General features: G+C 40.4%; 2 protein-coding genes across 2 annotated transcripts in view; both read right to left on the bottom strand.

Annotated features, from left to right (window-relative positions):
- Window positions 1-24,294, bottom strand: part of LOC135898946 (zinc finger protein 436-like) — a 118,686-nt gene that overhangs the window by 74,576 nt on the left and 19,816 nt on the right. The gene's annotated exons all lie outside the window — the stretch shown is intronic.
- LOC139052449 (zinc finger protein 271-like) overlaps window positions 1-24,294 on the bottom strand; it is a 33,188-nt gene that overhangs the window by 1,443 nt on the left and 7,451 nt on the right. Inside the window, exon 4 of the mRNA XM_070529552.1 lies at window positions 20,392-20,458. Within this exon, the coding sequence (XP_070385653.1) occupies window positions 20,392-20,458 (67 nt within the window). The remainder of the gene's footprint in view (window positions 1-20,391; window positions 20,459-24,294) is intronic.

Here is a 24,294-nt window from a genome sequence, read left to right as displayed (position 1 = left end):
TACTGTATATATGAAGCAATATTTTCTTGAAACTGTTCAATGTGAAGGGTCGTAAATTATTTGAACCCAGAAGGATGAAGTTTAGGTAAATCTATGTACTGTTCACCATTCCCAAGCTGGTTGAAACATCTTACTTGGAGCTCCTACAAACAGTAGTGCTAGAACTTCTGTAGAAAACTGCATACAATAGATTTTTGTAAGCCATCTTAACAAGTGCTATGCATTACGACAGCGTCAATGCTTTGATACAGTTTCACGACCTTCACCACAGGCTATAATTAAAGAAATTTAGCAAAACAAACTAATCCGACTTAACACTGACCCTAACCTCTTAAAACCTACTCAGTGTTTTTTGAGTAATAGCTCTGTTTGGTAATGCTAATGGCCATAACTGCCCTCGAGAAGCTCACGATGTCAGCAGACGCACTGCAAGGTTCTGTGCTAGGTCCCCTACTATTTCACATATACATTAATGACCTTCACATGATTGTTGATGACTGTGCAATCTTTCAAGAATTAAAATATAATAAACTAAACTGGCAGATTGATCTCACTAATATTTCAAACTCTAAAAAGTATGGCTGACAAATATAGAACACATGCAAAGTGCACGTGTCTCTTAGTGCCGTATATTATATAAATAACAGGACCTTAGAATGTGTAAACTATTACAAATATATTGGTAGCTGTATTACAAATAACTTGGGCTGTTCACCCTAATGTTGTGATTAACAGTGTTAATGCCAGGTGACTTGCATCTCCATTTTTCTTCTGCTTCTTCAACTTAAGAATTGCTACTTTGTAACACACCAACAAATATGCGTCAACAATTAGGGATTCATGTCAACGTAATCTTGCTATCTTGCTACTTCTGTTGCAGTTGTTTATATAATGCTGCCCACTTGACCCTTTATACCTACTATAGCCAAACTGAGTGAATACTAGCCTTAAATACTAATCTCACTTTACTATCATTAGCATTATTCTGCAAAACACCCTGCTTAAGTTTGTTCCAAAAATAGCACCATCATGCTATGTTACTGATGAATAACTTTCGTGACCGCAGTACATGTCCCAGCATACTAACTCATGTAAGACTGGCACTTCTATGTTTTTCGGATTTTATACAGGGTGCGAGCCTTAAAGGAGGTATGTTTACTCATTGAAGCCTTGAACTGCACTCAGACTGCTGTGCAGAATAAGGCCACCAGTGGCGGCTGATTATGCACACATTTACATTTTTTGTAGTTTTTTCAGACATGGACAATATGCCATGAAAATGTAAGAATAATGGGGCAGTCCAAAAAATCTAACTGTGATGTTAGATTTGATTTTTTCTTAGAATTCCAGCACAGAGTAAAAGTTGTTTACAGAGTTCTTCAGTGTTGTGCTTTATTAAAATAAATTCACTTAAAATTTCATGATGGCAGAGCTTGGGGGCACATTTCACATTCACCTACCACACACATGATGTGCTTTGCAGGTTTTCATGACTCGAAGATGCCATGCACACAACCTTAACATCACGTCAATTTAGGTTGTGATGTGCAAAATCAGCTTGTAATTTCATGGCCTTTATAAGGACACATGAGCTTTCTGTCCAGCAAGCACCCACACTTTCTGTAGGTGCTCACAGTAGTTACTAGCTGATCACCCACAGACTTGATTTTCCCAAACTCCAACCTCATCCATGTGGCTGCATGTCTAGCCCATGCATGCAAGCTCAAGTAGAATTGCCAATCTGGTCAAATGGTACAAATATTTTAAGAGTGTACTTGCTGCAATGGCTTGCCAGTCACATCTGCCCGCTAGGCCTAACATTGGAGTTGGTAACCATCGAAGTTGCAGTTTGGTGCTGAATGTGAGATGTGATGATCATAATGCTATCGTTGAAAGGACAACTAGAGCTTTCTGGTAGCAGCTTGCAGAGGTTAACCAGCTCACGAGCATGCATGTGACAGCTAGCGAAACTTTTTCTCCAAATTTTTGAACTCTGAAGTGAGGGTACGGCCTTACACGAGTAAATAGAGTAGCAATGAATGCTCCTTTCACACTTGCCTGCTCATGATTAAGAACCAATGAAAGCTCAGTTGTTACGTGTTGTTCTTCAAGAGGTAACAGAAACATTGGTCCAAGTTGTCTGAACTGCTTTCAAATAATATCACCTCAAACTTGCATTTTCGACGCAGCTCTATGCATTCTGCAAGCCCAGGGTCCTTTGTAGTAATTTTTGATGCATTAAAATGAGGCAGTTATGGGACACTTTTGTGCATATTCTGCTGTTACAAATTTAAAAAGTAAAAGAAATATGTAAAAGAAATATGAGCAGCAGTCATTCTTTCTTGAAGTTTCCAAAAAAATTAGAATTACTTTAAACACAGCAGCACTCATGCTCCTACTGGCCTCATTTCTTTTGACAAAGACTGTAGATGCCATACTTCTGCGATTCTGCACAATCTGGCCCAATTAAGGTGCCAGTGCTACTAGCGTCCATCCAATGCAATAAAATAAAAACACAGCAGGCTTGTGCAACCTTGCATAATTGCAGCCCAATTTCCAGTTATGCTGTTTCTTTTGAGCAGTTGCATTAATAATTTCTAAACCACACACTCTAAAATGTTACTCACATACGAGTCATCATAGGGAACCTATATTGGGCAAATTTAAACTCAATGTCATTTTCTCTCAGACCTAGAAAACATGGATTTATTGCTAGCAAAATGTTGTACTAGAAACACACATGCAGACAGCAAACTTTGCATGCACAGATGTAACGTGCCCCCCATTGACATTGAATATTAGGTTGGTGCCACTCTTGTTTCTTCAAAGACAGCAATGATACATTTTATTGTCTTTGTATCATACCTGTAAACAGAGAGAAAACGACAATTGAGCAATTATTTGCAATGTTTATAAATAGGAGCTGAACTTTAACCCTTCACCACACACTACCACTACTATGCCCCTGAATTCAAACAAAATGTCCACTCTTAGAGAAAACATGCGAATGTGCAGCTGCCGGGGAATTACTTTGTGCAGGTGCAGTGAGAACTAATATCGGAGCTGCAGCACGTTGTCTACTACTCTGCCAGCACTCACAAAGCCTTGCCTGACGCTGCACCATAATTTTGCTTGCATCATGATGTACCATGAATGAACATTGGCCTTTCATACCATCGTGCATAAAGCAATGGGAGTTAATGTCCGTCCCAGGAGAAACTAGATAGACAAAAGGGTAAAGAACTGTTCTGAGAATACGTGCATCTCTTACATGTGGCAGTGTTTATGAGGCACTCCTCATAATTTTCGTGACCGTGTTTATGACACTTAAAAAAATCAGAGGAGCTGAGGCGCAAAATACAGCATGAACCTCTCACACAATGTGTTGTGTGACTCCTTGAATGCCCGATAACGCTCAGTCTTCTCTGTTATATCTACTCAGTGAGCCTCTTTTATGTGCAATCACAAACAGTAAATGCACAATGGTGCACCGATATATAAATGCAAACACCCCACTCTAATGTACGACCAGTGAATTTGTGTTCAACGGCAAAACGATGAAATGTGCAGACACAGTGGACATTAACATGGAATACACATGCTGTCAACTATACAAATAAAAACTGTCATCAACCCTGTCGCTTCTTCTCACTGTATACAGGGCACTACAGACAGGAAAGTTGGGACTGAGCAGTGCTGACAATTTTTGCAAGTTAATTAGGTAAATTGGGACGAGCGGCCCATAAGCACACAACAAGCTTACAGGATGCCGAGAGATATTTAAGCAAGCAACACCTCCATCAATAAAATGGACATTACTGGACTACTTGTTAGTAAATTTTAGCAGTTAGTACTGCCAGGTGCCGCAAAATTCTTAGCAAGTTATGAAGGGTGATACAAATGAATGGCATTCATGCACCACAATGCAAGCAAAGCTGTGGTGACAGCATCATGCTAGTTGTGTGTGCCGGCAAACTAGCAGATAACATGCGGTAGGACCCGCCTAAGGCTCTCAATGGATCTGTGCAAAGTAGTTTTTTTAGCAGCTGCATGCACCATGCTGCAGAGTATCACTGCATGCTTGCATATTTTCCCCCAAAGAAAGAGAAAGAATATTTATTGAAAGTAACCCAAATGCACTTTGTAAGTTGTGTAGGAGGTTACATAAGGCGTTCCGTCGGGAGGAGTAGACGAGCCTGCACAGTCTTCCAAGTACAATCATAAAGATTGCGTATAATGACAATTGATTCCAAGCAATTGATTATGGAAATTTTGCAAACCTGCAATTAACTGACTTTCCTGAAGCTTTACCTGCACATGCCCCTTAAGATGCCACCTGTTCTCTTAAAATGTAAACTATGTGGAACATTAGGTTCTTTCAGGGCATCAGGCAACGATTGTACAAGGTTCCTAACATTGGCTTTGAATGCTAAGTAATTTTATACCAAGACTGTAACTGTAGCTTTATACACAGAATTTAATTTTCTAAAGACTGCCAAAGTGTTGACCAAACATCACCCAGAACCTGCTGCCATCCCCATCACATTTGCAAACATTAAAATTTGTAAAACCTTGTAGACACAGCGTTGAAAGAAAAGAGAATGGGGGGGGGGGGATGTGATAGCACACATTGTTTTTAAAACTTGCCCTGAGCACACATAATTTAAGGGATATATAAACACTTTATTGATGATGGTTTACCATTAGACACAATGCATGCAAACACCAGTAAATTTATAACAACACAAGCTGATAGCCTTTTCTTTAGACATCAGTGACTTTTATCAAATGCTATGCTGTTGGTAATTTCACCTACTTCAGGTGTGTGTCTGTATAACTTGGTCGAAGCAACTACCTTCCCTGGGTCCTTTAACCATCAGAAGACTTCTGAACATTTCGAGACCAACAAGCAAAACCTTTTTTTGAAATAGAAATTATCCTGCGTAAATATTATAAAAGCATTTGTAAATTGTAAATGGTCACAGGCAGTTTTTTTATTATCACCTGCTTTTACAAATTTTCGCTGCTCAGGCTAAACAGAGGCAGTTCGTCAAGTGGTTGAGAGCTGTAAGTGTGAACTGGGAGTATGAACTGCTGCCTCTGCTAACGCTTTTAATGCGGATTCGATGATGGCACCAAAATGCTAACTGGTCATGCATAAGCGTAGATGCGCACAGCAACGCACTGGCAAGTTTTTCTGGTTACATGAAGAATGAAGGTAGCCACTTATTTTTTTTAGAGAATGTTTTGCTCAGACTGGCAACTGTACCCGAGAAATGAAAATTTAGGATTGTTTTTGTAAACATTAAAATTAAAGGACTTTCAAGGTGTTGAAAACACAATTTTTGTAAGGGTTTTTAAGTAACTGCAAGGACTCTATGCTAAAGAAAAGTGTCACGTCAATGGCAGGAGAACTGCCTGTACCATTCGCAACGTTCACAAATGGTAACTGTGCCATGCGGTTTGTTCGTGAGCCAGTAACATAACTATCAGCCTTGGTGGAACAGGGGACTACGTATTCAGGCACAGTGCCTGAAAATTCAATGCCTTTACAAAGTGGGACAAGTGTGCGGTATTCTGGGAAAGCAGATATGGTTTGTACACTAAACAGTCGAAAAAAAGAAAAAAAAGAAGAAAGAGTAGTCAATGATCAAGTGAGAGAAAAAAAGTCACACATGGATGCTAGACACTGTGAGCCTCAAAGGCATTGCAAAAGGACCTACTGCATTATTTAGAGTCTCAAGTGCCAGGAAAGAAGCTTTCCTATAATCCCAGGCTTTCACATATCCTGCAGTTGCTGTATCAAAGTCTTTTTGTCTAGTTTGCTTTGCTGATGGCGCTCTTTATGTATTAATTGCCAATTACCTTCTTTTTGCTTGCATTCCTCAAGACCGAAAACATAGAATTGAAAAGAGTGGCAATATTACTTAAAGATCACTATTTTGACCTCCTGTTGGTTTTGTTGACCGCTGCCCTCCACAGATGCTCTTGCTGTTTGGTTGCAAAGGGCAAAACAGAATTGTTGGACTTTGTCTGCTTACACCAAACTACACTTTGACCCTGTCATCTTCATTTTGTAAGTCTTAATATAAAAAACATATTGAATTTACAGCTGTCAACCTACAGTGAAGTGAACTAAATGCTAGGTCGTTGAGTACAGCGCTGGAAAAAGCAAAGTAGAGCACATATACATGAATTTACTGAGCTTATTGAGCCCGGTAACTGAACTCATTCAACTGTATGCGTGATCGCTTCATGCTTTATGACAAACTGCCATTAATTATTTCATGCTATGAATGCTACAGGGTGCTGCAGTTCTAGTATTTACTATTTTATGCATTCAAGTACTTCATGCGGGTGCATGCTTTAAGAGATGGATGGCATTTTTTAAAAATTTTGCCTTGTGCATACAGCTTTTGTAGGATGCATGTGTAGTTTATTAACAATTATTTTCTTTTAGATGCAACACATCGGCAGCAGCAATATTGGAACAGCAGAAACTTATAAGCAACACCTAATTTTTAGTTCACGACTTTCTCAACCATTTTTTTTTGTCGTAGATTTCACCGGCTTCAGGAACATTTCTGAATAAACTTGCTCGAAGCAAGTACGCCCTGGTATACAGTGTCTTGCACTGCTACAGAAGTTACATATTATCCTAATTTCTTTCGTGTACGCATCTTTTGCAATCATGTGCCAACCAGTCCTACATCTTTAAGACATTTCTGAAAACAAGATAAATCAACATTTGTAACATCACCAAGTGAGCAGAATTTCGTAAACTTGGAGAAATATCCTGGAAAGTTGGCAGATATGCTAAACGTAACAAAAATGTGGGATAAACAGAAGAAAGATCCCACCGTATTGCACCTGAAGAGAAAGATACTTGAGGCACAAGCAACATACATAAAAATTAACAAAGTACAGCCATTAACAAAAGGTAAAACATCAAAACATTCTAAAATGCTTCATAGTACGGATAAAATCGTAACAATCTTCATATACTGGTGACGCACATGTAGGTAAAGAAGAAGAGAACAAAAGTGCTGTCAAAAATTAACTTCTCAGGTCACATCAAGGCATCTGACTATATAAATAACTATTATCAAAAGAAACAAAATCACGGTGTTAACCATGGCAACTGAATATGAGAAGTTATATCAGCCTCCTGCTCCACTGTCATCGCTTAAAGAACAGAACAGCACAAGAATACTAGTGCTCCAGCACATGAACATGGGTACTAAAACACTGCTCAACCCGATTTTGCAGCCTAGGCATGGCTCGGGCCCTCCATCTCAAACCTCAGCTCAGCCCGGGCATTTCGCTTCAAGCACAAGCTACGCCTGAGCTACTCTCTTATTAAACAAATGTACACTCTTTGGGTCGTATCTTGCCGCACAACAATAATCGTCATCTGTCGTGCTTGCGTTTCCTTTCTTGAAAACGCTGTGCTTGCTACTTTCCTGTCGAGAATGCTTTGTCGTGCTGATAATGTGCATACCATTCATGACTTGGTAGTACCGGGCTCGCAGCGTTAAAGAAAGGAAATGCAGACAAGACAGATGATCATTATTGTTGTGTGGCAAGATACGACCCAAAGGGATTAATTTTGCTTAAGAGTGTAGCTGTTGCATGACCAGGCCTGTCCCAACCTCTATGACCGAGCCCGAGTTGGGCCTGCTAGAGGAACACTGTGTGTACATCATATCACCATCATATCATATAGAGTCATATCACTATGCTTGTCAATAGGTTCAGATCCCCAACACCTTCTATGCATGACTATGTCACATTTTGTGACATAAATGTAAGAGATTTAATTTTACATAGAAATACATGATCTGCGTCTATATCTTCCTTTGATATGTAACATATTATGTGGTCGAAGATGCAAACAGTGAGAGAAGTCTCTCACATAGCAGGCAACCATTTGTAAGGTTGCCTGCTATGCATGCAATACAATATTGCCAGCGAGGAGTTACGGAGTCGCCATCTATCGGAAGCACCTCACTTGCGTAGTATGAGGGATCACGCGGCGCGCTCATAGGTTTTGCTGTCAGCGCTCACTGAAAACACCACGCGCGAGCTCTCCCATACATTTCTGTAAGTACTTTCGAAACGAGAGAAGTTTTTTACTGTCTAAATAATAATCTTGGGCAAACTGAAAGCATAGAATCGTTTACAGATGCTATATCTTTACCGAATACGTACAGTGAACGCCACTGCGCACGGTCGCCGCGATGGAGTCTTCCAAACCCGCTTCTTGCGTGAAAGGTAGGTAAACGCTGCGAGCAAACTATGAGAAATATGTTCTTATAGTGTTTGTTCTTATAGTATTGAATAGTGCCAGAAGCAAATTGAAGCGAATGAAACATTGAATACTATTCGAATAGTTTTCAAATAATAAACAACCACTATCAGAATTAATATAAAACAACATTCACATCCTAGTATTCTTAATACTAACAAGTTTCTGTCACTACATAGCATATTATGAAGCGTCTATTAAAAGCACGAATGGAGCATAAGGAGCAAACAAGTAGTTCTTTTGCATACACAAGACTCTTCAGAGAGTGCGAATAATCACTCTATAGCCTGTAAAGTATGGCTGCGGTTTCGCTAAGTTAGCCAGCTCCACAAGACAAGTTATCATGTTTTATGCATTATACTATGCCGGGGGGGCGAAAATTTACTGCTCGTTTGCTCCAATTATATGTTTAATTGGCCACAGTTGACCTCTTGAAATATTCAAAAAGCCTTTAAAAATATTCTCATTTGTAAATGATGACTGTCCGATTCATTATTCAAAAGTTTCAACTATTCACACACTTCTAATATTTACATGTGCCTGTTCTTCATTTCATTTATTAAGCACAAGTAATTTCCCCTATGTAGTCCTTGGTGTCAAGTGTTTGTTGGCTTCTTATGATATGACTGATAAAAATCGGGCCCCTCGGTTAACCCCCTTTCTTCTTGCTGCTTAATAACTGGTTATATGAAATCTGTGCATAATTTGTGATACAAATTTATGTGAATTTAACAAAAAATCAGAAATAGTAAGAGAGAAAATGCAACATGGCCTTTGCATGCACTGCCACTGCAGGAAAGTTTCACAGCCCATATATTCAGCAAAGTTTCAACATAATCATTGAAATTGTAATATAAAATTTATACAGGCAATACATTGCAGCCCAAACTATTGTTACAATCTATTATTTATTATTCACCTGATTTAATTGTGTTTTTAATATGCAACCTTATCCTGCACGATATCATACCGACCTTTGTAGATGAGCAAAACGAGAACAAGGTAAAGGCGGGAGCCAACGTTTCTACAAGTGGACTTATCTTTCTCATATGTCTTACTGTCATATGTCGCCTTGAAAAGGAGAAGTCCACTTGTCGAAGCGTTGGCTCCAACTTTTACCTTGTTCTCGTTTTGCTCGTCGTCCTGAATTTACCATCTCCTGCCTTCTCCATGTTTTGCGACCTTTGTAGATGCATTTTACCAGAATAAACTTCAAGCTTCAAACAGACATTTGAGTGCCATCATTACAAGTTACCCACTGCAGTAACATCAACACTCTCATTCAGTTTCGTGCCATTAACCACAGTCTATGCACCAGTAACAATAGCAATGTAAATGAAGGTACCATCATCAAAACAGCGGAAATATACAGCCTTAAGTGCTCCAAGTGGAATGCCAAAATACAGACTGTGATGCACAAGCATAGGATCGTGAATCACACAGTTATCCGCACGACAAACATATACACATGTAACATCCCTCTGCATTGGCAATACAAGACAAAACCTCTGTTTTAAGCGAGTGGCTTTCTTTGCCTCTTTTGGCCATTTTCGTGGTGGTCAGTGGTTGGTGGCCAGAGGCTGGTAGTCGGTGGATGAAATTGCACCGCCACTGGAAAGGCAACGACGCAAAGGGAGCCTGCTGTCGCGCAATTGAGTTGTGAGGCACGTTTGTTGCTGAATGTTAACCAACTTTTTGAGACACACCTGCTGTTGCACGTGAGCTTTATGGTGTCTGAAGGTTTAGACACTGCAATGCAGAGCTCAATAACAGCCCTCCTTTCCTCCCGCCACACTCTCCAGTGATGGTACCTGCATGAAAGGTCTATGGTGGGAGAGGTGGATGGTAGTCGCCTTCCACAGCAGCACGAGTGGAGACAACATGCAGATGACAAATTGGCTTGTATGTAAAGCCATTTATTCTAGTGCTACAGTTGTACGGGTTAACAACTGCTTTTTAAGGGATTACATAATAAAACAAGCGCCAAATAAGTGTGCTCAAAATAAAGAAATATGTGCCATCAAGAGTATTGTTCCTTTAATAAAGCAAACAGTTTTCTAAAAGCATTTAACAATTTGCTTGCATTGACAATCATCATCAACGGCTGTCACAATAATAAACTTTATTTAAGAACAATTACAAAGACAGTTAGTGCAATAGGCACCAGCAAAGAAATATAAAACAATGATAAACAATACATTCACCAGACACAGTTCTTAAGGAGACAATGGAGACAATGTGATTTGAATTCCTAATGAAGATTAAACTTCAACTGCTGTAAAAGAATGCTTATATGCAAGAAGACAATGAAATAGGCTAGTTATATTAATTTTAAGAAAACTCCAAGAAGGAGTATATGTACTAGATCCTACAGGATACAGAAATGTGAGATGAAGAGAAAAAGATTGCATCTCATGGCACGGAAAAGAAAGAAAGTAACAAAGGCACCAGTCAAACAAATGCAGGAAAATTCACAAAGATGCTGTCACAAACAAAAGCTGACATTGCACATTCTAAAAATGCTATGTAGTAGGAATGAAAATATATCATTCTCCATCTGTGAGTGACATAGATGTGGGTAGAAAAAAAAAAGAAAACAAATGTGTTATCAACAATGAATTGCTCAGGCAAGCATTAAGGTGTGATATAAAATGCATCACCTTAAAAAAAAAAAAGTCATTGTGTAACCAATGGCGCCCGAATGACAAATGGCACCTGAATGTGAGATGTGTTGGCATCGCTCAAAGTGCCAGACAGAAATGTGAAGACCAGACATAACTCTTGACAGCTTTCCTGCATCAAGAATTCCAAAATAACTAAGCGCTTGAGTTCCTATTTGCCTTCTGATACCTCAGCATAAGGAACTTTCTTGCGACACAGTGCATCGACGCCCTAAAAATGCAGCTTGCGATTAGCTTTCTTTTTACACAGTTAAACATACACGAACTCAGAGGAGCACTTAAATAGGCAGCAGAACATATTTGAAGAACATGTCCTAGTGAGAGAACCAACATTTAGAATTTATCATGATCATTTCATGGCACATGCAACTCCTTTAAAGACTCAGCTGACAAATTAGCATTTCTTTGTTATGCCTTTACACGAAGGAATATCACATAAACAAGAACATGGCAATGCAATGGAATGTTGTCACACACACACACAGAAAAATTTTTCTGCAACATATTAGATTATGATAGAAAATCCGCTGAAATCACGTGTCAGTTCAAGATACAAGACCACATCGTGACACTTGTGCTTTCCATGCAGCATACTGCACACATATGGAGATTCATAATACAAACACAGCTTAATTCATAATGTACCCCTATGTGGTTGGTGAACTGGTCAGTGAAGTCATGGTGGCGTGATTTCCTGTGTTTGCTCAAGTGGGAGCCCTGAACAAAGGACTTGGAGCAGATAGTTCACCAGTACGGTTGCTCGCCTGTGTGTATGCGCAGGTGATTCGTTAGGCTGCATTTTACCAAGAAGTTTAGAGAGCATGAGGGCACTGAAAGAATTGTTCACCAGTATGGATGCACAGGTGAACCTTGAGGGTAGATTTCACAGAGAACCTCTAGGGGCATGAAGGGCACAGAAATGGTCACCCGCCATAGTGGATGTGCAGTTGTTTCTTCAGCGTGGAACTCTGAGACGCTCAGAGGGCACAAGTGACATGCAAACTGTTGTTCACCTGTGTGAACCCTGTTATGTACTTTCAAATCAGACAGCCTTGCAGTCTCATACCTGTAGAAGTAACAGTGAAAGAGGCGTCCCTGCTTCTACTTTGAACTTTTGGCCGCTGCTGGACAGCTAGAATGCCTTATGTCAGCACAAAAAAAATAAGACAGGCCACCAAAGCATCACTTTTCTTTTGCAGGACAAACTACAATTATGAAATGCCAATGAAATAAGATAGATGCTAATGCTAATGATGAGTTTTTTCTTAATTAGGTTTTAAGTCATTTCAAATATTTAGACAATATTCTAATAATTTTAACAGACGTTGCTACAGCACTGTTCTTTATTGTCATTGTGCGTGCTCCTTCAGTCAATTACTATTTGTTTTGCTAAGCATAAAATATGTTGATAACCGTAATAAATGCATATATATATATATAAAATAAACTGAAGGGGATATACAATGTTGAATTTGAGGAACGTCTAAAACAAATTTGTTGTCTAGCTAGCAGCGCAAGATCTAATCTGAACTCAATACAAGCAGTGCATTCAGTCCATTATGGAGAAAGCTCGTGCCACAGTAACGCTCCTATAATACATCAGGCAGTGCCCGGCATAAAAAAATATCACGTGTGAGATTTTTGTCTAGTGCTCTTTAAAGTAACCAAATGGGCCACTGCGCTTCTGGGCGATAACCTACTCAAATGTTTAATTTAATAAAAACAGGTTACACTGCTCGATATAAACATAGTGAGCAAAGTTCAGCTTATTTAGGAGTTTATCCTATCCAAGAGCGGTACGAGGGCATTTTGTTAGTTAGCTCATTCAAATTTAATGGCACAAAAGTGACTAAGGCCATGCTGCGCCAGCCGCAAGATATTAAGAAATAATATGTTAAAGCAGCAAAAGCTGCGTTACTTTAAAGTCTGTGCAAAAAGACGGCTTCATCTAGAAGTTCAACAAGTCAGTGAAAGGCACTAGCGGATCATCTGCCAGTATTGGGGCGGAGTGTAAAGGTATGTTTAAGTTATCGAGATTCTGTAAAAGCTTCCATCTCCGTGATTCAGTATGTGGACATGTCATAATAATGTGCATTAATATAAGTGGTTCATGGCACTTCTCTAAGGGTATTTTATGAAAAATCTTTTTCAGAGCTAAAATAGACAATTTAAGGAGAATGTTCCCTGCGGCCTGCTTCAATCAGCCGGCGAGCAAGCGGGTGCGCAAGTTCGCATGCATCACGTGTGAGTGTATGAGCACCCCCTTTCTGCTAGAGAGCTCGCAGAGTGCAGCGTGCGAGCACAGCAAGCTATGGCAAGTGAGACCAAGAGCAAGTGCTGCCACTGCTGCTATAGGTCTACTGATCTGCTCGGGAGATGCTTTGCATCCTTGATACAGTGCTTAAAGAAACAAGATCAGGGTAAAAACTTGACACCAAAAGTGCAGTTGTGAATGGAACAATTTGTTGACGAGTGCACAAATGGCATGTCAAGCACCTTCAAATCAGCTATAGCCAGCCTCGCAGCTTCATGTCACAACACAACCGTGTTTAGAAGCAACAAAAAAAGTGTCATTTTCGAGGTCAATTGTTAAAAAAATTGCAACAATGAAACAAATACACTCAGTGCCTGGCAGTGATAAACTTGATATGAGAGCAGCATTCCGGGCAAGTTGGTAATCCATTGCTTAAATGATATTGCGCGACATAAAAAAACGACACGGACGTGAAAGAAGACGACACACCAAGAGCAAACTTTCAACTAAGTTTATTGTGCCACTGCGTCATTTTATACATGGCATGCACGTAGATCGCGCATGCGCTTACACGGAAATGAAGTGCGAAATCATGTAACATGGTTACGTGTCGTGTGATGCCGCGTCCAAGTAACGTAATTCTTTTTCTGTGAGAGCTAGAGACGGGTAGCTGACACACGCATCACCCTATTTTGCGATCATCTGTGCTTCAGATATCTCACGGATGAGCTGCGTGCTGCCACGGGAAACAATCGTACATTGATCCTCAAGAGGTTTGCACCCATGATCGCAACAGTGGATCGCCAAGAAACCGCCAGAGCCGTTTTTAACATTGTTGCTGTGCTCACGGAGCCGATAATTGAGGTAACGCCCAGTTTGTCCTATATATTTCTTGCCACATGAAAGCGGAAGGCTGTACACCACCCGGTGTACACACTGGACAAACTTTTTTCGGTGATGCTTTCTGCACTTATCGGAAGGGACGGCATTTGGATCCGTCAGCCTGCAAAGCCTGCCGAGCTTGTCGGGAGCAGAAAAAACAACTCTTACATTCGCTCTTTGGGCAATCTTTTTCAAGTTGTGGGAAATCCCGTGCATGTAAGGTATGACACTAACTTTAGGGCGTGTGCCAGGAGGGGCATCGGCAACTGACTTTTGCGTATTGGATCGCGCTTCTCTTAAGATGCGTTCCGCGACAGACACTAGCACCACCCTAGGATATCCAGCCAAGGACAACCGTAAAGTTTGTGCTTCTAAGCTTACGTCCACAACATGGCAGCAAGACTTGCTAAGGGCATTCTTGAAGCACAAACTGACAATGGCCCGCTTAACAAGCTTAGAATGTGCGGACGTATACGGCAGAAGTGGTTTGTTGGCTCGCGGCTCGTACGACCAACACGTGTGGCAGTCCTGAAAATTCAGGCGAAGATCAAGAAAACAAAGAGACCTATCTGCCGGCATCTCATGAGTAGTTTGAAGGGGGGCTAAGCACTTCTGAAACGTTTCTAACGCTTTCTTAACTTCCAGAATGAAGGCATCAGAAGAGCAGTCAATGAAAATTAAAAAGTCATCAACGTATCTAAATGTTTTAAAAACTGCAGTGCCTTGCACTTGTAAAGAAATGTCATGGTCTAAACAGGATAAAAACAAGTCACTAAGAATGGGAGCAATGCAAGAGCCAATACAAACTCCGCTCTTCTGCAAAAAACATTGGTTATCCCAAGTGATAAAGGTGGAATTAAGATAAATCTGTAAAAGTTCTAAAAATTGACTGCAAGACATGCCGGCCTCATTCTGGAAGGAAACAGCACCATACTTATCTATACATTGCTCAACACAGGACAGTACGCTTCTATGCGGCAAGGAATAATAAAGATCCTTTACATCAATGGAAAACGCCTGAAGACCACGGTCAGAATGTGACTTCAAAAATTCAATCACAGTTTCTGAGCTCTTAACGAGGAAAGGGTCGCTGACAGGCAGAAGGCCCAACTTTTGTTGTAAAAACACTGCCAACGGCTTTTGCCAAGTATCAATTTCTGACACAATAACCCGTAACGGAACACCGGGTTTATGCGTTTTGGCACTGAAGAAAACTTGTAGGTGATCTCGCTTGCTGTTTTCAAAGGCCTTGGTTAATTTTTGCAGGTTAAGTCTGTTGCACATGCGCTTTGCCACAGCCTTTACCTTGGCCAGCGACACCTCCCTATGACAGTTAAACGTGGCACTGATGGCTTCTAGAGCTTTGGCGTTAAAGTCTTCAGCAGGTAACACAGCAAAACCGCCTTCTTTGTCGGCAGGAATTACACACAGCGCACTGTCCACGAGAGAAGAGGCCACCCGATTCACCGAAATCCTCGCCTTCGGTTGCTTGTGTCTTTGTAGTACATCCACACCTTCCGATACGATACGGCCTACCTCGTGGTCTGGGACGAGCCTTGAGACATCTCGAACATAGGACAGAAGTTCTGTGGGGGGCCTTTTGGTTTGGATGGCAAACTTCTGCCCGAGAGACTTCGGCCCGCATCTACGTTACTTGGACGCGGCATCACACGACACGTAACCATGTTACATGATTTCGCACTTCATTTCCGTGTAAGCGCATGCGCGATCTACGTGCATGCCATGTATAAAATGACGCAGTGGCACAATAAACTTAGTTGAAAGTTTGCGCTTGGTGTGTCGCCTTGTTTCACGTCCGTGTCGTTTTTTATGTCGCGCAATATCATTTAAGCAAACTTGATATGCTATAAACTTTTTGCTGTGGTCATGTCTTTTACGACCAAGTAGGACAGTAAGCGACTGCACGGCCACCACAAGCACCAAACGATCAGCTAAAAGCGATTCTTCTTACATTCAGCCACTGGGACGGATTGGGTGTACGCAAGCGGAATGGGGAGCAATAAGCATTTACTAAAACTGTCAAAATACAAAACTGGCCTCTTCTCTCACTGCTTGTACAATAACATTTTGTACAATACAGATGCTACGACAGGCTTCAGTCAAAATCTATATTTAAATACAAATATTACAAGAGAAATGTGTCCCACTAGAATCCAGACGTGCCGACAAAGTAGTTCAACCAATACAGGAATGCAATAAGCAAGTAGAGATTAAAACACTGCCCAAATTTTAAATTGCTGAAGAATACCTGTCATAACAAATGCATTCAATGACAACAATAAATGGTCTAAGTGCCACCATACAACTTTTCCTAAAGCATTCAGCACAACAAAAAGTAATGATACAGAATTAAGATTACACGCTTTTTAGTACAAGCGATAAATATTGACAATAATTAACAATGCACATTCACTAAACACAGTCATTTATTTAGTGCTCTGGACACACAGTGTGAACTGATTTCATAAGCAACATTAAGTACTCAATTCTTGTAGAGGAATGCTTATGTGCAAGAGGACAATGAAGAGGCATATACAATATAATAATAAAAGAATTTCCAAACAGGAAAAGAGTACAACAAAGCGGCAACAGATGCATGAGCCTAATGAAAAAGCGCAAAGATGATTGATAGATTGTGTCCATGATAGGAGTTTGCTTTGTTTGTTATTGTTAACTGAACTAACAGCATTGATCTGGCTCAGTTGCTGGCTACCTTATCATGTTTTATGGACGAGAGATAGAGAGCCGAGAGAGAGAACCTTTTTTAGAAGTTTAGCGTGATCTTGCCTGATTGGCTCTTCGTTTAGTTGTTTTGTTAGCACAGAAATCTCGTGCACTTTCTCGGCATCGTTATCATCTTCATCGTCTTCACGTCAATCGCACGCAGACGCTGAATGCATGAGCACATTACAGTCACAAGTCTTCGCTAATAATGTGTCCAGCATCAAAATTGGCTAGAATTTTCTCACATGACCAATTGTAGCATGCGAGGCCTTTGTGAATACGAGCCAAAAATTCTAACTTACTTCCGCATCAAACAATCCAGTTCACTGAGATTTTTTTAGAGAGCCAGTCAATCTTAGGTTGCACTTACAATTATGTTTTAATGCATCCCTTGTCACCCCTTGGACTGAAATTTTTTAGTGTTCGACAACACTACAGTAACCCTGGATGTTACTATGCATTTTCAAACCTAAATGGAGCCAGTTCTAAATTCCAAATTACAGTGCAGCAAAAGGATGGTCAAGGCAGAAGGGAAAGCTGTGCGTAAGACAATGAACTAGCTTGTTGTATGAAGGCATCTATCTTCCTTGTTTTTGACAGCTTGGAAACATTTTATAGCCACAACACAATCAGCTATCCACATTGCTACCATATGTCTGCATAAAGAACACTCCCAAAACTCTGGTAATTATTACAAGAGAACGGATGTTTAGGCATTAAAAATTGCTGTTTTATGCACTTTGACAGGCTCTAAATCTGCCATCTGAGGTACATATAGGTGTCAATTACTGTCCTTTAAGCATGTATAGGCTCAATTAATCAGCACTTAAGCTGTGCATCTGAGGATAAATTATGATTTTCGAAAGGGCATAGCCCATTGAACTCCATGTTTTGTGAAATTTCTCAATAAACTGGAATGAGTCAGATAGCACAGGTTAAAAGATTTATCTGAAATCTAGTGTGACTAGACATCACAGGAAAAGTTGTGAAAGCAGTGACAAACAAGCACAATCTCAAAGTTTCCAGATTTTATGTTGTGCCTTTTTTCACGGAGTATTTGTAAGGAGGAAAGGAATGCTCAACATCCACTGTAGTTAGCGGCACATACTTGCACTTCCGGACGCGAAATAATCTAATATCTTACAAGATTGCAGAAGGTTTGCCAATCAGAACCTTTAGACAGCTCATTCAATACCAGAAACTCAGGAATTTTTTTTTGAATGAGACAGACTGAAATTTAGAACTCAACTTATAGATCCATTGGGGATCTATAAAACCTTGGGTACCTATAAAAACGTTGAGACGAACATTTCCTGAGCGTCCAAAATGAGCCCAATACTCAGTGTTAGAGTTGCACTCTAGCATTCAAGTTTTTAGATGATGTTGGCCAAAAAGATGAAGTGAGTGCACAAGTACACCAACTTGCTTTCAAGTGTAGCATCACAAAGAGAAGTTTGAACCCTTCTCACAGGAATGATCTAGTCTGCCACAAAGATGATAAAAACAGCTTTATACCTACAAAATGTTTGAGAATAATTGACTGCCTTCAGCCAAGTTCCTCAGTGAGTTGTAAACATTATAAACAAGATGAGGCTTCGAAAAACATGGAAAAGGGCATTTTAAAGGCCCTGAAAACCCTATACTTTAGGCAGCAACAACGAAGTAGGCATTTGTAGGCACAGTAAAGGTGCCACTAAAAAGTTTTGAGACCCATAGTTAATGCTTATATGTTAAACAGGCACGATAAGGATGTAAGGAAAAAATATGCATTTTGCCTAAAGTTCTGGCCTCTAATTATTACCTTAGGAAACCTACATGTAATCAGCCCTTCTTGCACACACATTACATTCCTTAGCTCAATCCTATGTTCAAATGTGCAACAGCAAGAGAGTAATACATTATGGCTGACAATTAACCATAGATGTGCGAGAACTGTACATATGAAGGAACATCACATGCACATTTTCACTGTACTACACACACTGCTAATTCTGTGCAACAAACCTCAAGGCAACCTTCATTTGAGCTAGCTACGTCTTTACATAAGCGAACAACGAACACACTGCAGAACTCTGCACTGCTGGTGAGGCAACTGCCACCACATTTATTCAAGCAATGACATGGCTATGAGTGGAGAGGCAATGGTTGCTGCCAGCTCAGATGATCAGGTAATACGGGCTGGCACGTACTACCAGCCCAGACTATCGGCAGCCTTTATGCTCTTCACCTCCTGTCACGAGTTTACCGTTCGAGTTACTACAAAATTACAGTAGAACCTTGTTGATATGATACCATTTCGTACGATTCCCCGGCACTAATGTTCTTGACTGCGAACACAAAAGTTCTCTATACAGTTACGCTTTTTTTTTTACCTGTTGATACGTTCCTGGAAACACAATCTTTTGGCACCAACATTCAGTACGAACTGTGATTGTATATGTTCTGTGGCCGCTAGATCCCACGTGAACAAGAGAAGGCGCGAGGCACCCGTGATTGAGGCAGTAGGCGCACGCCGCAGCAGCTTCCTCGCAGTACTCACCCACCTATACCACACTCAAATGAGATGCTGTTAGGAAGATTTCTAAAGGTGGAGATAAATTTGCATCTATGTTCACCACAATATTGATCAGTCGCGTCACTGATATTGCACTGCAGCTCTCTTCAGTTATTCTGCCTTTTTCCAGCACTGTTGATCTCTGGATGGATTACCATTGTCATTACTTGTTTACTTTCATTAAATGAGTTTATCACACTTATTCTAGTATGGACATCCCTGCAGCACTCATGGCATTGTTTTTCTCATTTAAGAATTTTTGAAAACTTGTTTCTGCAAAAGGAGGCCAATTTCTACTATGATTTGCTTTATACTGAGCATTCGTGTCATCTGTGTTTACATGCCGTCAGTGTTTTGTCTTATTGTTCTATTACCTCGCTATACCACGAGAAACTTTTCCCTTTCCCATCCGTTTCATTGTTTGCTCTCATTCAGCAGCTGCTCTGTGAAAAGTACACGATTGTGTGCATGTTCGCGCATTCCTGCATTCGCAATGTATCATCACTTATACGCTTTGGCTTCCATGTCTGTTGCATCCTAATATGCAGGCATATCATTTCTTTAATCAGCTGCAATGTAACCAAAGAGAAATTTTCTGTCACGCTCCTTACACGAGTAAGCCTTAGCACAATGGAACAACTTGCCAAATTAAGATTAATTATCCCATGAAGTGCCTTTGCAGCGAGGTGAATAATAGCATATTATGTGTCAGGTCTTCTGGTGCACATGAGCTAGACATTTCCTCACACACGTATGTCTGCCATATGTCTACTCATAAACATACCGAGCCCACTTGCACACCTATGCCTGTCAATTGCCTCCTAAAAAAAGTGACAGCTCCATTTGCACAACAGGGCTATCCATACTACTGGGTGGCACTTCAGTGCAACAGAACTCGGTTGTCTGTTCATTTGATTGAGATGTACAAAGGACATTCAACAGATGGTGCAGGGGATAGGTCACTTACCTATGTGTATGTACAGATGCAACTTGAAGTTCCACTTTACGGTGAAGCTCTGGGGACACAGCCTGGACTGAAATGGTCATTTGCCTGTATGGGTGACCAAATGCATGTAGCGGTCACTCTTCTGCGACATTTACCGAGTGTAGAAGTGGCATTGAAGCAGCTGTTTGCATGATGGGATGATGCTACGTCTCTCTCAAGTCACTGGTTTGTGGATCATGTAATAACATCAGTAGCTACAATAAGTGGGGCCCTGGGAATGATTGTTGGTACTTTGCTGATTCTGAAGTCCAAACTCCCTGCTTCTGCATGAGAATGTGCATAGGCGAATTAGCTTGAGTGTCAAAAGAAAAAGAAAAGTTTACTCTAGAATATTAAATAAAGAAGGGGGAGGGGGTGCAGGAGCTGGATAAGTGGCAACTTCCTCTTTACTGAGACATGTTATAAAACACAGATTAAACTGTAGCTAGCCAAAAGAAGATAGTGTTGGTAAACAGGGGTGCCTAAATGCTGAAATTTTGTAATTGAATTGCATAAGGATACAAGAAAAAAATCTGGCTTTGAATACAAAATAGAGCTAAGTGTATCTTGCTTTAAGAAAAAGAGTTAGAGAAATGCTGTATGGTAAACAGAGGTTATTTATATATTTCTGAATGCAGGCAACACCAACAAACTACACATGTGGGCTGGCTGATGTGCACTTAGATGACACGCACACAAAAAAACAGTGATTCAGAATGAAACAAAAAGCAGGTAGCACACAAGCATTTAACAGTCTGGAATGTAATGAAGGTACCAAAGGTAGCAAAAACACCTATTTTCCTCATGGTAGGGAAAGAGTTAAAACATAGACATTTCTCACAGCTGTATAAAACCTACCATCTGTACAGTTCTTTCTCCCTGTAGGCTACAACAACAGCAGTTCAATTGCATCTTCAGTCTCAACAAACACTTCGACATCTTTTATATCAAACTAAACAGAGAATTCCATACACTCATTTGAGAGAAAATTGGTGACAAGGATGTTTGCCCACTACAGAAATGATGGAAAGTGCAGGCTCTGGATTGGAACTTGTTCTTGTACACTGTGGATTCAATTCATACAGTTCCTTGGTTCCATCAGCTTTAGTCCCCTCTGCTCACTTGACTTCCCATCTTCTTATAGCTGCATTGCTGTCAGTAGAAGCCCTTCTTCTGTGTGCACGTGATAAGTGTTTACTAAAAAGCGCTCACTACCCAGCCGCTCTGCAGTGCTTCCCAGAATGTACATGTATATGATAAATTTTGGGAGAGAAACTACAATACCCAATGCTTTCGTATTGTGCTTTGGCAGTTTTTTGCCAGAAAGAGTAATTATGTAGCCGTGGCCATGTCATGTGCTCAGCCACCATTGCCCAGTCACCATTCAAAGGAAGCCAGTACTTCTACTTGCAATCATTCCCAAGCTGGTTGAAATGCCACTGTAGAAACAAACACACATGAACACTAGTACCACATATATCCTAAAGTAAGCTTTCAAGGTTTGCCGACGTCGGATACAGATAGAGCAATAAGAACAATTTGAATTTTAATATGCTTGCACACCGTTAGTGATAAACAGCAGTAAACAAGGAGTGATGCAGGAGCCAACATTCTGACAAGGGGACTGGTCTTTGTCAAGCCAACAGCTCCTTTCTTTAGCAACATTTTTCTGCAGATGTAGCTCATTTAAGTAAGCAGAAGTGGCATTCAGTTTTCTACCATTGTTTGTCACATGAAGCTTCCATCTTCTTGCGAACTTCGGTCTTCTTTGTATTTGCACACTGTTAGTTGAAAGAAACGCATGCTGTAGCTGTACAACTTCTCTCCTCAGTCACACAGGTGAATTATGAAAGCCAAGATAAACTAAGCTGCTTTCAGCATGGCAACATATCACAGTGAGATGCTATTAGTGTTAACATTTTTGTCGCTTTCTGCTGCAAACACAATTTCTTCTATGACAGTTGGCTTGCCTTAACATTAATTCCTAGGGACTTGCAGTTTATCACATTAATTATTAAAAGTTTGAATTGCCAGAAGTTCAATGATTTTCATGACAGAAATACAAGTTCAATATCTGAACATACAAGCAGAACAGACACCTTTATGCACCCTGTACGGCCATATACTAAACTAGGCATGGACATAGAGCCGATGGGTATTTGCGAAAGAGCGGAGAGGAAAGACAGAACCTCCTCACCAAATTTCCTCAATGCGCATACAGGATATCAGAACTGCAAGCATATGGCTAAATCGATGACGACTCAACGTACAAGGCAACCTGAATATCAAACATGATCAAGTTTTGACTGCTTGTATCTCATAAACTTCTAGTTGCTAGCTGTTTTTGACTGCTTCTCTCAGCCTTGAGAAGCAGTCAAAAACAGCTAGCAACTAGAAGTTTATGAGATACAAGCAGTCAAAACTTGATCATGTTTGATATTCAGGTTGCCTTGTACGTTGAGTCGTCATCGATTTAGCCATATGCTTGCAGTTCTGATATCCTGTATGCGCATTGAGGAAATTTGGTGAGGAGGTTCTGTCTTTCCTCTCCGCTCTTTCGCAAATACCCATCGGCTCTATGTCCATGCCTAGTTTAGTATATGGCCGTACAGGGTGCATAAAGGTGTCTGTTCTGCTTGTATGTTCAGATATTGAACTTGTATTTCTGTCATGAAAATGTCATGAAAACGTTGCCCCCCAGGGCGACCAACCGCGGGAGTAACACGCGCTGGAGTTGAGTAGAGACCACCCGCTGAGAAGACGTCAGGGCCCGCGTCACGGCGCCATTTAGTCGTGGTGTCGTTCTGCAGGCGACTACATGAAGTTGTCTCTCTCTCTCTCTCTCAGCCTTGAGAAGCCCAGAGGTTTTATTCAACCAAAATCTTTGCAGAACTTGTTTTGAATTAAGTGGCTTGAAAATTCATTAAACCTTTGGCAAGTCAATTAAAATGTTGAGATTTCTTTGAATTAACCAAAGATCTCAATTATTTAAGTTTGCTTCATTGTAAGCTGACTGCAGGTAATAATGTGCTCCAAATTGCTTATAACAAATACAGAAACTTCAGGAATGGAGAGTGCGAAATCATGATAGCGGCAAAGCTAATAGTGAACTCAGGGAGCCAAAACGGGGAATGATGATTCACCATGTGAATTAAATTCGATAAACATAATTGATGATGATAGGCTGAACTATGATGAGCACTGTGATGGTACCTCAGCATTATTATGTGGCTTTCTATCTTGAAGCTGTTCTGCTACGTTAAATTTCATTTAGTGCCTTAGCACTAAATGAAATTACTTTATTTATTTAAATTATTTTAAGCACAAACTTATTAACTAAGAAATATGATAATGCTTACATTACAAAAGGTAATGCTCACTCCAGAAAGGTAAGGTGTCCATAGCTTGCTCCTAACACACAAGTAATATTCAACATGCCATTAGAATAGCTGCGCAACACAAGAGATGGATGAGATATGCCACAGTGAGAATAAAATTAAACAATGATAAGGCAAGTTCTTTAGTTTTTCCTAGCAATACCTGAACAGCCAGTGCATGGCAATGACAGGTGCATGTTCCTTCATGTGGGCGCAATTTGCGAAAGTATAATCTAAGTATTGTGAATGGCAGTGTCAAGGGGTCCACCTTGTGAACTGAACACACGTGCTTTGAACACAAGGAATGTGTGTTCAATTCACAATGTGGACCCCTTTACACCGCGAATTAGCCCATGTAGAATTGAAAAATATGCTAAAAAGTGAAAGCAAAAAAAATGAAATGAGGCGCACATCTTGCTGCTAGCACAAAGTGAATCAATACAAAAAAGAGCAAATAGTATTGCATGGCTTCATGAACATCTAACCAAAGGGGAGATCATGCAAGCAT

The sequence above is a fragment of the Dermacentor albipictus genome, unplaced genomic scaffold, assembly GCF_038994185.2.
Source record: "Dermacentor albipictus isolate Rhodes 1998 colony unplaced genomic scaffold, USDA_Dalb.pri_finalv2 scaffold_23, whole genome shotgun sequence".
In the NCBI taxonomy this organism is placed as follows: domain Eukaryota; kingdom Metazoa; phylum Arthropoda; class Arachnida; order Ixodida; family Ixodidae; genus Dermacentor; species Dermacentor albipictus.
The sequence above is the reverse complement of the archived record's forward strand: the minus strand, read 5'-3'. Positions and strand labels throughout refer to the sequence as shown.